The 16,812-nt window shown below is 42.4% G+C and overlaps 1 protein-coding gene across 4 annotated transcripts in view; it reads left to right on the top strand.

Moving 5' to 3' along the window:
- The window catches only part of POF1B (POF1B actin binding protein), a 225,826-nt gene that overhangs the window by 100,298 nt on the left and 108,716 nt on the right, over positions 1-16,812 (top strand). For all 4 annotated transcript variants that reach the window (XM_086918778.1, XM_086918777.1, XM_086918779.1 and 1 more), the window contains exons 5-6: positions 421-516; positions 6,134-6,199. In XM_086918778.1, coding sequence (XP_086774904.1) covers positions 421-516; positions 6,134-6,199 — 162 coding nt within the window. The remainder of the gene's footprint in view (positions 1-420; positions 517-6,133; positions 6,200-16,812) is intronic.

The following is a 16,812-nucleotide window of genomic DNA, read 5'->3' as shown; positions in this document are numbered from 1 at the left end:
AACGGATTTGGCAAAGAAATGAGAATTGGCATGATGTGGTTAATGTGTTGAATGAGCAAGAACTGTAAAGGGGTGCTGCACCTACAAAGAAATAGATATGGGTCTGCAATAAACGTGTTAATTTTAAGAAAGTTACTATTACATATCTGCTGGAATTTAACCACAATTTAATTTAGGGGCTGATTAATGTAGTATAGGTAAGGACTGATGTGTCTTTGTGTGTGTGTGTACTGCTTTATCGCAATTGAGATCAGTGTAGTAAGAGTGGGGGATGTATTGTGGCTTGTGGATCTTGTCTCATTACTTCTGAACTTGTACTGGCTCTGTTTTTTGGGTGCTTCTGCTTAAACATTGTTCAAAAACCTCAGTGACCATGTGTTCTCTGTACTCCTAACAATATGATTTGTTTCATTTTCTTAGGAAAAACACATTCATGTAACTAGAGGTGTCTCTGTGAACGAAGTCAATGAAAATGTTCAGCAACAGAGAACAGGATCTTATCAATCATCAGAGCATGTAAGACTAAATGTAGATTTCCTATTCTCCGTGCAATACTCGGGGTGCAGCCTTTAGCAACCTATGAAATGCATTAGCCATACAGTTTATTTAAGAGAGCTGACAATCATGGGTTTCTGGTGAAATGTACTGTTAATTCCTTATGTTGAACCATGTTCTGAAAGGCCAGTTTACTATTTGTTTGAATTTATCGGCAGTTGTGTGCTCCAGCACACACAATTTTAAAGAGAAATCGGTATGAATATGTAAAAATAACCAACATCACATAAGAAAAAGACACAAACCTGCTGTTCTGTTTGTGTCTGATTTCCCAGTCTAAAAACATCCTCTTTTATAAACTGGAACATTCTGTTGTGATCGAATCTAGGCCCCTAGTGTAATTTTCCCGATTCATGCCCTTATATAGGTATACTTTATCATATCCTTATATAGGCATAGAAATCACTACCCTATTTGGTCTAAGCCTCACAGCCCAAATACGGCATGGCTGCTTCCACTAGGTTCCGAGAATTAACAATGATTTCTTGGAAAAACCCACCTTCAGCAGCTAAGAACTTCCCCCTGCTTGAATATTAAGTTCTCCAAGAACTCCTGGCGTTTTCCAAGAATTTAGCCTTTGAGTGACGATATTAAGTCCAAACATGCGTCAAACTCGGCACCTTCAAAGTATAAATATGCCCAGGTTTCCCCAGTCAAACATACGGTGGTTTGGAGCAGATCGACTATCTACTTGCCCGATGCCCTGCAGCAGCAAGTGCCGAAGGAAGCCGACCCTCCAGCTGATGCACTGACAGAGATGCTGTCTTTTCTCTTGCCGAGAAATCCAGCTCCAGTGTTTCCGGCTTACCCTTGCGGGTATCTGGGAAATCGAGTCCTGAGAGAGAGATACAAGACCTCTTTCATTCTAAAACCAAGGTATGGAGCTGATTAGACCTCTTAGAGAATTCTTGGAATAGATTCCTGGCAGAGAGCTATTAAACTTAGGCTACTCCTCACTTACTTCCTCCCTAGCACTAGACTCCGGTTAGGTACACCGGGGTAGGCGTATTTTAGAAGCACCAGTTGAGTACTTTTAGTCATTATTTATTACTGTATGTATTTTATACATTTTATGCACTTTTATGGCTTAGAAAACATATCATGTTTTTACAGTACTACTTTATAATACTGTTCGTATTGTATGCATTGTACTTTATGGCCAGTATTACGATTGTAGCAGTTCATTTCCAATGCTTGAGAAAGAAGACTGTTCAATAAATACTTTTATTGAAAACGCCCGTCTCTCTATTTCTCTGCATCTCTGGTGAAACGAAGCATGCACGATTGACTGAGTAAAATAGTTATCTATTGTTTCCGCGACTCTAGAGATTTGATTTCTTATTCTTGGGAAACAAAGTTGTCATGTTTATGCGGTTATCAGAAACGAATCCCTTCTTGTGAATTCGAGAAAGTTTCTAGTGACCTCTGAGCTAGCTGGCACTCACTATTAAGTTTAATATATTCGGTAGAGACCTAGTAGACCTCAGTCTTACGTCTAAACTACAGTATATATTATTCCAATGCGCAGAGCTTATTGGGAATATAGGAACTACAGTACAATTCTAGCACAGCAAACCCCACCAAAAGAAAGGAGAGAACAGAAACAATGATCTAGTCGAGGTCCAGTTTTAACCAGTGTACCTAATAAATTAAAGGGCTTGGTACACTAGTGACAGTGCATGTTGAGCCAAATATTTATTGATAAATAATTCCCTAGTGTACAGACAGTGAAAGATTACATTTGTAAGATTATAGATGAGGCACTATTGGGGTAATGTGTATGGTTTCTAGAGCATTCTTTTCATCGGAGTAGTTACATTTACTGCATTGATCATGCCTTAATATTTTTTCCACAGTTGAAGCTGATGGACCTGATGTAAATACTTGACATTTGATGTCATACAGAAGCAGGGCTCTTGCCAGAACATGTTTTCAATCTATATGCACCCATTGTACAATCATCTGTGAGAGACGTTTTTTATACTTTTTTCACTTCGACAAATAGGGCCTCTTTTTCAATGTATTTCGGAGATCCTTTTGTCTTACGTATTAGGTTAAAAGGATGATTGAGTGTTTTGTATTCATTTTGAACACCAGTAAACATAGATACACAATCACAGTTTGGAAGATTTTGAAGTAAACTCCACCCATGAATGTATTGGCCAAGCCAGTACAACAATATGAGAGATAACACGTTAATGATTAATAGCCACTTACAGGATCATTGTAACGATGTAGAATTTTCATTGTGATTATCTACTCTGCACCTGATAAGGAACATGAGGTTACTTAAAACAGGCCAACCAAGATAGTGTCTCAGGACTGGAGTTCATGCATGACGAATTCCTGATGAGATGCATGTTACACATACATGTACTTTATCTAGAATAGACGAGTTCGGAAGAGTCCGATAAAAGCATAGAACATTGTAAGTAGATGCCAGTATGAGAAAGATTGAAGTTTGAAACTTAGCTATATGATTCTTCTTACAAATATTGTCTATTTACCTTACTAGCAATCTGGTCACCTCAAAATAAGAGTAAAGGGTTTGGCAGTGTGGCTAGGATTATGGAATACACTTCAAGTTTATATTGCTTGGAGTTGTTGGCATCAAACCTCAAGGCTTCACCTAGAAAATGTAAAACGAGTATTCAACTTTGAGGGATCCTCATTGGCTTTAGCATCTTGCCTTACTCAGATGAAGGATTTGAACTTCCATTCAAGAGACTAAGATCTGAGATGAGACTTGAATTCATAGCATATTAGACTCCTGCGTATAACTTGGAACAAGCGTTCACCTGCAACTCCTCTTCTAAGAAAAAAATATGATGTACAGGAAATCCTGGATAGATTTAATCTTATAAATGACAGTAATATTTTTCTACAGTAAATAAATGGTGTTCCGATTTGATCTTAAAGAAACAATATCCAGTATTTCAAAATTAATAAATTTGATTCAGCTGAATCAAAGTTTATTCTTTCTTATGGGTCATGGATGGCTGACGTTTTAAGGGCGGTGAGGGTTTTAGGGTTCAGGGATAGGTGGAGTTTGGGTGTGCGGAGGTTTTTTAAGGGGTGTGGGATGGGTAGGGTTTAGGCATAGAAAGGTGTTTTTAGGGTACGGGAATCAGTGGAGTTGGGGGTAGTGAGTGATCTAATGATTTAGGGATGGTAGAATTTTGCGATACAAAGGGACTATTAGGCTTCAGTGATGAGTGCAGTTTAGGTGGGATGAGGAGTTTTAGGGGGGGAAGGGATTGATGGGGTTTAGGGGTCAGTGATGGTGGTGATTCAGATGGTGATGAGGCAGCAAAGTAAAAGTGTACGAAGCAATCTTTTGACAATGTAAAAGATATAAATATGAAATAATGTCACCTGAAATAAAGCACAGAAATAAATATCTTTGACTAAACAATTTTTGATAGTAAGACCTTTAACCATTGCATTTACACCTAAAGAATAAGCTTTCAAAAGTCAATTTCGAGCAAAAAGGCATGCCATGAATTGGTTTCTATGAAAAAGGTAAATGGCATTCAGTCTGAAACTTTCCATTAAACAGTTTAGATGGAATGGTTTCTTTGTAATGGTAATCCATGATATTATTTTTCTATTAAATCAGATACAATAGAATGACCTCAACGTTTTGGTGATGTTGCAAACATGAGGGAGTGAATACAAGGACTGGGCTACAATAAAATCAGTCTGGGTAGAGCATAGCGAAGAAAAGCTGTGGTAATTTATCACGTGTCTTTATAGGAAAGCAAGAAAAGGCGGGTTTGTTATAAGTGAAAGCTTAAAAATATTGAACTGTTTGAAACTCCAAGGGATCTTAAAGCTTTCCTTTTGGTATAAAGTGAGTGTAAGCTCAGAAAATATAGACTTGGCATTATAAAGGAAAATAAGTGAAACAAGTGATGCACAGATAACAACTACAGTGTTCGATTCACAAATTGCATCTGACTCCTGGAAAGTGTATGACTTAACTCATTTGTACCTTACACATATGTGATAAAGCCAAAATGTTGCTAGTACATATAGGTAAAGCAACAAAAAAATAAGTTTAACTTGTATTCAATGATTTGCACATGAATACGATGTGAGGCATTCGAAGATGTGCAACAATAAAAAAAAGGAGAGTCAACAGAATGCAGTGCATTTTTCTTTTTTACTGAATACTACAGTAGACTTTAGGGACAATCTCACAAGCTTTTAAATACACTTGTGACTGCTTTAAAAATACCTAACCTACACGTGATAGACCCTGTACTAGTATGGTTACGCCCACCAACCAGGTTAAAATTGAAAAGATTTGTCGATGAAACTACAGACACTTGCGGGCAAATAAGAGGAGAAAAACATGTAATTTTTAACTCCCTATCCTTACTTATGAATAAGGTATAGATGAGGAAGGTTACACAACCAAAGCTAAAGTCTGCATGCTATGTGAATTCTTGAACTTTGGTTATGTAAACACATTAATTAGGTAGATTATTATTTTTTCAAATACCTTTGTAGTTTTAATCAATTTTCTTCTTGAAAGCGGTGGATAAGACTCTATTGTATTGTGACTTACCAAGACCCCTTGTTGACCACCAATTTACCATTATCAGATAGAACCAACATCACAGAACCCACCTGCTGGACCATACGAAAGAATAGCCAATAGACATGATGTCAGAAGAATAAATAGGAAAAGCAGGTTGATGTTATGGAACCGCTTGTCCACCACACAACACCAAAACCTCCTACATCAGCCTCTGCCTGACCTTCCACCAGCTGACTAGACAACTCCGATCTGCCTCCCTCGCCGATGTACCACTCAGTGGCGGAGCCGAGGTGGAGGTTGTTCTTTCTCCTACATAGCCGCCATGTCCTGGAATGACCTCCCACTCCACCTTCAACCCTCCCCCCTCACTCGCCGACTTGAGGAAGGGTCTCAAGACCTAGCTCTTCGTCTAATGCTCCCATAACTCGGCTGCCTGGGTACCTCCCAGGGTTATAAGACTCGGTTTATGAATACCGATTGATCCCATAGTTCCCCCTTTTTCATTGTCTCTCCTTGGCTCACCTTCTTCTACATGGCCCAACCCATGGTGTCCCCGGATTGTCAATGTAATTATAATCAAATGTTCTGCCGCCATAAAAAGAGATATTAGTATAGGTATGTTTTATGTTATCTATACGTGTTGGGACTGCATTGGGCGCATAATGGTAAAACGGATTCTGCACTGTTTTTGCTGCCTTTTTAATGCACATCCGAACCCCCTTATTTTATATTCAAAATGAAAAAAGAATGTTTAGACACATCAATATCTTGTGTCTGATGTAGAACTCTAACGTGGAGCGAATCATGGGTGCTTTATTACTTATTATGCAAGCAACAATCCTGCTGGAAATGGTATTTGCTCTGTTTTGACGCATTCGCAAAAGGTTTAGGTTGCGTTGTGACTGGTTTCTTTGGTGTGGGGGGCACACTACAGAGCAACTTAATACGTTAACGAAATTTCGATTTTCAACATAAATGTATATTGTTCTAAAAGCCGCCAAATCTGATATATTTTTTCTCCTTCTTGGACAGGAGTTTGTATTTGAAAACACGACACAAAACACCGAAAGAAAAAGTTCGAACCAGTCTTTTGAACAGGTAAAAACTACTTAGTTACTTCTGTGATTTTCAAAATTCTTACAGACCCTTAATCAATGTGTGTTGCAGTGGAGTTACGCTCAATAGAAGTTTGCAAAGAATCTTAGAAGTTTCTCCGTTTTAAGAGAGATAGCCCTGAAATCTTTGCAGCACTACTTGGCGCCAGGGGCATGTTTCTGAAAAAAAAAAATTCTGGGAAGGAAGAGGGGAGTTGTCTGGATGGAAATACTTCAGGACGTGGGATGCCCACAACTCATTACACTGAAAGAAGGAAGCAACATTTTACTGGGCGTTTTATTTCGAATTTCTTCTCCTTTGTCTTTCGGTTACTAGCAATGGATCTGTGAAATACCCTGGTTAATTCACTACAGGTACAGCCCATACTTGATCACAACCGAACATATTTTTCATTGTAGAACAATATCTAGTTGACAAGTGGGCTGCAATAGGCATGATTCGTGTTTATTATTATATTAGCCTCTGTTGTTATGGTATGGTTTTTTTTCATACTGTACATTGGTTTATTTTGGGGGTTTGCATTCTTGCCTTTCTTTTTCTGCACTCTTTTCTTTTTCATTTACAATATTATTAGAATTTGGTGAATGCAGTAGTCCTTAAAATTGTCTCATTAATATATAATCACGAGATGCAGAAGGCACAGCTGCCCCCTCTGTAACAATGTCCACTCATCTAATCTCAGTAGCACATCTTTCAGCTTCCATTTTTATGTAGGAAAAAGTTTTGGGATTGTAGAAAAAAATGCTGAACTCCGCTTCTTCCCCGCGTCTACCCAGATTCCTCTGAACTTCATCCAGTCGCTCCATATTTTGAGATGCTTCTGGACTTGTGTTTGGGTATCTCAAGAGTTATGCAATGGTCCCAGCTCGGCGCCCAACCTTCTAGATCGGAGGAGATTTATTTCCGAAATTAATGGCTATATCGCTTTTACCAATGACAAAGCGAAGTGTAAGAGGGCTAATTTATATCTGTTGATTTCTCTCATCACCTCACCAGAGTGAAACTCTGTCCCCCCCAGTGATCATGCTCATGTCATCTTAGTGGCTACCCAGAACTTCTGGGCTTGAGGATCTGTCCCTTGATCATACTACCACTTTGGGACTATCTTCCATCACTGTAACAGGGCAGGGTCCTCCACCCGATTCTGTGCAATTTACATCTACATGCATGGGGATTGAGTGATGGCAACTGGTTGTGTTTAATCTGCTGCTAGAAGTGGATAGTCCTCATTCCTGCCAGGCACTCTTACCACAGAATCCATTTATGCTGGGCGCCTGGACAAATTTATGGCCTAATTTGGTTGTCCTAAAACTGATCCTTTTCAAGTAAGTGTTAGACATTCCTTTGTTTGTTTTTATCTTTGGCTCACCAAGACCTTGCAGTAGACACTATTACATTTTATGTATCTTCCCTTTCTGCTGTTGTAGGACCAATAATTATTTGAATCACTTTTTTTTTTTAGATGTATTAAAGATTTGACACACATTTTCCCTGCCAAGCCACTTGTGATGCCAAATTTCCCATGTATGCACCCTTTTAGCCAATGCATAGTGCTCGCTACGTCTTCTGACTTTGAAGACTGTCTTCCTGATGGCAGTTACCGTATCTTGATGTGGGTGTGAACTCTGCACACTTTATGTTTGACTGCCATACAGCACCTTTTTGCTAGACAAGTTCATGCTGCTGATTCGGACGGCATTCTTGGCAAAGATTATGACTCCTTTTCACATTGGGCAATCCATCACACTCCCCGAGTTCTTCGCTCCCCCTCACACTTCAAAAGAGAAGGGGATATTCCACCCATTGTATCCCAGAAGTAATCTTTACATTGATTGTACTAAGGATAACACCATGTGACGATCTTCCTTTTGTGGGGTTATCTGAGGCTAAAACAGTGTGTAGAAACCAATCCAGTCGAGGTGGATAGTCCTTTGCTGCAAGACTTACAACGCTCTGGCCATGAAGCATCTGCCAGTAGGTGTGAGCGCTCATTCTACCATGGCTAAGGCTGCTACCACTGTGTTGGCTCCTGAAGTGCCTTTCCTTGACATCTGCCAGCCTGCGACAAGGGCATCTATGCATACTTTCACAAAGTGCTACTGTCTTGACAGTCAGGTCCAACGGGAAGAGCATTTTGCCCCCTCAGTCCTGCATGTCAGTTTGATCTGGGTCCACTCCACAGACACTCCACCTGGGAAAGTATTGCTGCACCTATACTAATATGAAGAATCTGCCATTCGAAGTATCTATTAGAAGAACAAGTTACTTACCTTTTGGTAACGCTCTTTCTGGTGGATACTGTATCTAATGCCTAATTCCTCCTCATTGTCCTCCTACCTCTTCTGTGGGATGGCAGTGTTTTTTTAACCTCCAAAAAGGTCCCAAGTTAGTATTCAGCGCACTGGTACTTACAATTGTTCACGCTCTGCGTCTGAGGTTGTGGAAAGGGAAAAGCAAGAAACTGACGTCGGTGTGCAGGGGGTGGCGATTAGATGCGTCTTTACTCTGTCACTTCCAGGCACAGTGTGGTGCTGCACTGCACTACCTAGCGGCTCACAAGAACATTACTAAGAAAAATGTCTGGATCTAGTCTGGCATTTGGGGGGTATTCTAAAGTAAGAAATCTGTGGTTAGATAAATTATCCACCAGAAAGAGTAATATTGAAGGTAAGTAACTTGTTCATCCTGTTACTTCTCTACCCCCCCCCCCCAGCACTGCAGAGACAAAGAGCCTGTCAGCTGGTGCACCTACCAAATTAGCCAGCATGGCAAAATAACTTGTGGTGTCCTTGCAGACGTAATAACAATCCCTATAACAAAAACCCCAAACATTACTTTGGTGAGCGGCCGGTTGCCAAAACCAAGCAAGAGATAAGAGACAGAAGGCTAGAGACCAAATGGTCTTACAGAATCAAAAATAGCCTATAGACCCGTCTAGTAGCCCTTAGTAGGACGGTGCTCAATATTGTAATGTTGGTGGTGTTTGCCAGGCTACAAAGATTTTCTTACAGTTGATTTGTTCATTATGGTATGAGTTGTCATCCAAAGGAGGAACTTGTGACGCACACCGACCATAGTCAAAAGAGTGGAACACATGGACTGAAGATTTCTGACAACTTGGAATGTGCCATTAAATTCATCAGCCCCTTACCAAACGTACCTTTCTCTAAATGTGTGCTACTTTTTTAGAGCTTATTAGTTTTTAACCATATAATGAGCTTATGTATGCCTATTTATTTATACCCATTTTCGACGGGCCCCGATTGAAAATCTTCTTCAAAATAGTATTTCCTTCTTTATAGCCTCAGGGATTTTACCACAGTATTACTGTTTTTTTTTTATATATAACCTTGTGATGAATGCTATGCTCTGAGAAGGGCATTCATTCTTGTTGTTGTAGGGGAGTTGTATACTCAGCCCGAGTTTATCACCGATCCAGTTTAACATTAAAGCTCATAAACTAAGGGTCAGGAGGTGCTATTCAAATCTCCTTTCGTGAACTTCCTGTATCCAACCCCCATTTCCTTCTTGCAGCTTTCTACAAGAACCCGAAGCACACGGTTCTTGTTTCTTGTTTCTTGTTCAGGTGCCTGTTTATAGTAAAAAATGCGTTTCATTGTTGTGTTTCGTAAAGTTCAAATTTTTTTTCTTGTTGATAGAGAGAGTGCCCTGTAAAATAGAACGAGTGGAGTTTGGACATTTTTGTCACGCTCTGAAAGGCCTTTTGTATCCTTGATATACGATTAAAACAACATTTGTTGTTTTGAAGACTCTACTTCTGTGTGATCTTTGTCTAGACAAGCGGTCACAGACCCCGACTACATGTAACAAGTCCTGGTCGTATCTGTGAGGTGTAGTTTTGCAAAGTTCAGATCTGTTCATGCGATTCCACGTTTCTAACAATGCTGAAAGAAACAGGGTTTCAGTAGTTCGAAAACAGAAATACAATTTGAATTTGAATAGAATAGCAATGGGATTTCAGACAAAAGCCTTGTGAGAATATTTGGCATTCTTAAGCTTGGGAAATTCGAGCTTCAGGGTTTTACTACTGGTTGTCCGGGATACCTCTGACGTTTTCCGGCCAGGTTGCAGGCTCAGTTGAAATGAGGTTAAAAAAAACTGAGTCACAGAATTCAATTGGTATAATATGATTGAATGTGTTTTCAACCACCCACAAAGACGCTGACCTCAAATGAGCAAAGTTCTTAAAACAGGATTACCGGAGGGCGTGATGTCAGTAACGGGTAACTTTCTTACTAGTTTATTTTTATTTATTTATTTTGAAAGTTTTATATAGCGCGGACAAGATCCTTGCAGATATCAGAGCGCTTTACAAAGAGAAGTGCATGGGCATGGTTAAACAGATAAATCAATAGGTCAATTAGTACAAGTAGGTGGCAACTAAGCCCAACATGAGTACAAAGTAGTACAAATAGGTGGCTACAAAGCCAAACGTGAGTAATAGAACAGTTAATACAAAATCAAAAGGGTCAAACATGTAGTATAGATCGGTGCAGAGTACTAACAGTGATCAAGATAGTAGTTCAGGTGTATTTAGCCATGAGGATAGCTTTTACTTCATTTTTAAAGAGTGTCGCGGAAGAGATAAGTCTGGTTTCGGGCGGGAGAGAGTTCCAGATCCTAGGCGCCATTCCCGAGAAGGAGCGCTTATGTTTTTTCCTTCCGGAATCTTCGAGGTTTCAACAGAAGATTGTTTGTGCCTCTGGTGTTTCTAGCTCCTCCAGAGATAGTCAGTTTCTGGGCGAGGTATCTGGGTGAGTTTAGATGTACCGCCTTGTGTGTCAGGCAGGCGATTTTCAGATGTATTCTAGCTTCAAATGGCAGCCAGTTCAGGGATTTCAAGTCCGGGGTAATATGGGAGTGTTTTTTTGACCCAGTGATGAGTCTCGCTGCAGCGTTTAGAGAAGATCTTAGGGGTGCAGTTGTAGTTAGGGGGAGTCCACAGAGGGTGATGCTGCCGTATTCAATTCGAGGAATGACTAGTGCTTGTACTGCGGTTTGGAAGTCTTTGGCTGGGAGGAAGGGTTTAAGTTTCCTCAGAGTGTTGATCTGGAAGTTTGCTCCCTTTGTTGCCTTGCTGATATGTTGCTGCATGCTCAGATTGGTGTCGAGTGTTATGCCTAGGGATTTTGCTGAGTCCACGATGGTGGGTTGGACATTGAGTGCAGTTAGGTCTTTAAGCCAAATTTGAGTGGTGGAGGCCTTCGCTGGAGGTGAGATCAGAAGGAATTCTGTTTTCAGGGCATTGAGTTTGAGATGATTGTCGGCCAGCCAGGATTGGGTGCATCTGATCGTTGAGTTCAGGAGCAAGATGTCCTTGGGGGACTGTAATTTGAGATAAAGTTGGGTGTCATATGCGTACATGTGAAAGTGTACATTGGATGCTTGTAGCAAGGTGGTGAGCGGTTCCATGACTAGGTTGAATAGAGTTGGGGATAGAGAGGATCCTTGGGGGACACCTAGCGTTACAGGTATTGGCGAGGACATCCTGTTGTTGCTCTTGAATTTCTGCGACCTGTTGTGAAGAAAGGAGGTGAACCACTTGAGAACAGTTCCAGATAAGCCCGTTCTTGTGTTTAGAAGCTCTAGTAGATTCTCATGTTTAACAGTATCAAATGCTGAAGAGAGATCAAGGAGGATGAGGAGGCAGGTGTCGTTCCGGTCTAGCATTTGAAGTGCGTCGTCAATTATGTGGGTCATAGCCGTTTCTATACTGTGCCCTGCTCGGAAGCCTGACTGGTGCGGGTTGAGGAGATCAAATTGTTCAATGTGTTTAGCAAATTGTAGTTGTGCGCATTTTTCTAGCAGTTTGGCGAGGGTGGGAATATTGGTAATGGGACGGTAATTGTTGAGATCAGAGGGGTCAGCTGTAGGTTTCTTTAGGAGAGGTGTGACCTGACCAACTTTTAGTGAGTCAGGTATGCTTCCCTGTTGGAGAGAGCTGTTGATAATTTTAGTCCAGAGAGGGATAAGCAAGGGGGTAAAGTCTTTTACTGCTGCAGCAGGAAGGGGGTCCGTGAGGTGATTGGATGGTTTCAGGGTGCTGAGCAGTTTCCCAATTTCTTCTTCTGAGTATGTGCCAAAGGTTGACCATGTGGCATTGTTTTTTGGTTCAGTGGCTGCTAGGCACTGTGGTTTGGAGTAGAGGCTTGCGTCAATGAGGAGATCGCTCTTTATGTTGTCAGTTTTTTGGGAAAAGAAAGCAGCGAAGTCTTCACAGGATGGCGCCTCACGCGCAGTGATGAGTGGTTGGGGTTGATCCTTGGATTGTGATCTGATTAGCTCAAACAGTTTTCTCGGACGGTTTTTTGCTTGGTCGAGCTGGAGGCTGAAGAAGTCTGATTTTGAGCGTTTTATTTTCCTGAAGTAGGCGTTTCTCTTTTTCTTCAGGTCTTTTAGGTGCATTGCCGAGGGAGCTGATCTCCAGGTACGCTCTGCCATTCGTATGTGTCGTCTATCTTCATTGAGTCTCCCGTCGTACCATGGATTGGAGATTTTAGTAGAGGCTCTTTTTAGCTGCAAAGGTGCAGCCTCATTAATTATAGAGGTCATAGCGTTGAGATACTGGTCAGTCAGTGTTTGAACGTTCGTATCGCCTGTCGGTGGCAGTAGGAGATTGCACCTGTTAGGGGGCAGAGAGCCTGGGTTGAGTTTTTTCATGTCTCTTTTCCAGACTTTTGGCTTGGATACTTGAGCCGGGTTAACTTTAACTTTTTCATTGATGAAGAATGTGACAGTATGATGATCTGACCAGTCACAGGGTTGGATGGAGTCGAGTTGGATAAATTCCTCTTTGGAGATGACCAGGTCAAGGATAGAACCTTTCTCGTGGGTCGGGCTGTTACATATTTGGGTGAGGTTGAGGGCATCGAGGAAGTTTTTAAGACTATTTACCACCACATCCTTGCCATCATTCCAGTGGAGGTTGAAGTCACCAAGGTATATTTGGGTGAGCTGCCGTCCAGAATTGTTTGAGATCATATCCATGATTTGTTGGGAAAGGTGGAGTTGTCCCTGGGCGGGTGGTAGATGCTGTGAAGAGAACATATCGGTTTGCCCCCACTGATAATGTCAAGGCAGATGTATTCCCAGGTTGTTGGGGATGGTAGGGAAGTAGAATTGACTTTCTGAACAGAGAGGTTATTCCTGTAGATGCATGCGATTCCACCACCTAATTTGCCTGTTCTGTCTAGCCTGATAATGTGGTAGTTGGGAGGAACCAGAATGTCCATTATAGGTGTCGAAGATTCAGTTAGCCATGTTTCGGTCAGAATGATTAGGTCAAGGTCCGTTGATAAGAGGAGATCAGCAATAGCGGCAGAGTGTTTCGAGGCCGATCTGCAGTTGAGGAGAGTGCATTTGAGACGAGGTGTGATGCGGGTGGTAGATTGTTCTAGCGAGAGAGGAACTTTTCTGAGGTTATTGGGGATGGAGAATCTGCTGTTTAGTGTGGGGGGTCTAAGGGGATTTGAGTGTATCGTGGGAATGTTGAGGTGTGGGATGGTTATGTGATTTTGGGGGGCTGGGTCGTAGGAGTGGAGAAGGGTGAGAGTGTCGCGGTCAGAAGTAGAGTTGTGGGTGCGACGAGGGCGGTTGTTGGGATTGCTAGCTGGGAGTGAGGTCAGGTTGAGGGAGAGTTGAGTGAGAGAGTTAGTCGGAAGGGTGGGGACCCGTTGGGCGGGGAGGTGTAGTTGTGTGAGGGGGGGTTGTAGGGACGACTAGGGGGACGGGGGCAATTGCTGCGCCTATGGACAGTAGTTGACGCCCGGTTTGGGGCGTGTTGAGTGAGGGAGTCAGCTGGAGGGGTAGGGGACAAGTTGGGAGGGGAGGTGGGTGCTGGGTGTATGGGGTGGGTGGCGAGTATTTCCTTGATGTTGTGTATGTCTTCTTTGATCTGAGTGAGGGTGGCCATGATGATGTCCATCGTGGGGTAGGTGGTGGAGGTGGGGGCGGCAGTCCGCCTGGGACGACTCCTGGTGGCCTCCCGCCCTGGGCACCGCACCCAAACCGACAGACCATGCACGCAACCTGGGCTTCATCCTGGACTCCTCCCTCTCCATGACCAGGCAAGTCAACAACGTCTCCTCGGCGTGCTTCAACATCCTACGCATGCTACGGAAGATCTTCTGGTGGATCCCCACCGAGACCAGGAAGACCGTCACCCAGGCCCTCGTCACCAGCCGACTGGACTACGGCAACGCCCTCTACGCCGGTACCACCGCCAAGCTCCAGAAGAGACTCCAGCGGATCCAGAACGCCTCAGCCAGACTCATCCTCGACATCCCACGAACCAGCCACATCTCCGGACATCTGAGAGACCTTCACTGGCTCCCCGTCAACAAAAGAATCACCTTCCGCCGCCTCACCCACACACACAAAGCCCTACACGACCAAGGCCCGAGCTACCTCAACAGCCGAGTCAACTTCTACGCTCCCAAACGCCACCTCCGATCAGCCAACCACGCCCTCGCCGCCGTCCCCCGCATCCGAAGAGCGACTACAGGAGGAAGGTCCTTCTCCTACCTGGCCGCCAAGACCTGGAACTCCCTCCCGACCGACCTGCGCCTGACCCAAGACCACCTCTCCTTCAGGAAGAAGCTGAAGACCTGGCTGTTCGAGCAGTAGCGGCACCCCCCCCACCCCCAGCGCCTTGAGACCCTACGGGTATGTAGCGCGCTCTATAAATGTCATTGATTGATTGATTGAATGGCTGACCAGGGAATTCGTGTGCAGGTGGGTTGTTTTTATAAATCGTTGCTTTTGTGTTACTCTAGCTTGTTTAATTAACCTGCAGTGAGATGTCAACTGCATAGATGCATTCATTTGTCAATTTGAAGGTCAGGGCCGCATACAAACTGTCCCTGTGTGATGAGACTTCTGAAAACTGGAAATTACTAGGACTTGAAGGAAGGGACGAGAGACTAAGGAGAATATTGCCTGAAAATGGCAGGATTGGGCAAGTTTAGGAATGTGAGATTGCATCTTAACCCGAGGGACACAGTTGAACCTCAGGAGAAAGACAGTGGGGAATAAGAGAAATACCAGGATAGGAATATGGAGAGTAGAACTTGAACTGGCGACGAAATTGTTGCAGAATTCAACGATGGAAAATCGGGATTTTACAGATTTTTATAATTAAAGAATGCACACTATTTTAGAGACAGAAGATGTGTGCCATGGACAACATTTTATGGTATTAAACTGTGTCATTCATGTTCGCGTGCAAGGACATGCCTTTGATAGGACCCTGATCCCCCAGCAGCTCCATATACATATTAAATAAAATCAGGGATTAAAATGAGCCATTAGCAACCCTGCAGGGAGTAGGAAGATGCTTCAAGTACTTGTAATTGACCTGTTCCAGCCTGTTTCTAAAAGGAGTTCCATTTCAATGCAGGACCCTTTCCCAAAACCCAAGTGTACTTCTAAGATAGATTAAAAAAAAAGCCTTATGGCTAATGGTTGCAAAAGTCAATGACAAATCAAAGTGGCTCAACAGGAATGCCACCTGGACAAGTCACCCCTTATCCAACACGCTCCATACTACCTCCACTACCTGAGTAGCAGCTGTCTTGACACTCTAATTCCAGCAGAAGCTTGACTGATAAGTACACAAGGGGTTGTGTGTGGACTGGAGAAAATAAGATGCAAAGAAACTTATTTTCCTAGAAATGTACCCAGATTAATAATGTAAGTAGATTTTCAGGGTCTGTCTGGTTTTGGGCGAGTTTGTTAAACAAAGGAAACACAATTGAAAGATGAAGTAAAAGATCCAGAAGATGGCTAAGAAGCAGAAGATTTGAAGCAGAAAGTAAAACGTGCTGCAGGTGTGTAATGCACCTGGTAGTAAATCTGCAAATTCTGTAGGTTTCATGAATTGTTCTTTAAAGTATTTTATTGTTTTTCTTGTGGTGTTCTTACACAACATTGAGCTTTCCCCTACCAACTCTCCACTCCTATTCCCCAATCCAATGGAGACGCTTCCATTCACTTTTATCCATTGTCTTATTTGTCATTTTACCCTTTTTGTATGCGTGACCATCACATTTTTAGTCGCTCCTCTTTAGAGATTGTATTTTTTCCAGGTTCTAATTGCCCACCCGTACCTGAATTCTGGTCCCTCTTTTCTGTTCCATCGTCTTGATTTTCTAGCTCAGTCAGTACTGTTTCCCACACTAGCACCATCTTTGCCTGCCCTCTTTGTTATTGCAGTGTCTTTCTTACTCCACTGTCTAAGTTTACCCACTTAATCATATATCTGCTTCCAATATTTTATAAGTTGGTGCTAGACGTACATTCCATTGAAACACTATTCTACTTTCGTGAATAGTAACAATGAAATAGGTGAAGGATAATATGCCCTACTTGGAATGATCCAGAAGAGCTTAAACGATCCTTAAAACTTTCATCCTAAATGCTTCAATCTTCTTCTCTATGCTTCTAAATGTTGACCAAGAGCTTATGGTATTACTAAATGGATTAATCCATCAGTATTGAATAAGTCATTGGCTTCTACATGCATAATGCATATACAGGACTGTATATCATTGCCAATGGGGAGAGGATGTGGTCTG

Source organism: Lissotriton vulgaris, chromosome 4_1 (assembly GCF_964263255.1).
Source record: "Lissotriton vulgaris chromosome 4_1, aLisVul1.2, whole genome shotgun sequence".
NCBI classification, from domain to species: domain Eukaryota; kingdom Metazoa; phylum Chordata; class Amphibia; order Caudata; family Salamandridae; genus Lissotriton; species Lissotriton vulgaris.
This window is presented reverse-complemented; position numbering and strand designations above follow the sequence as displayed.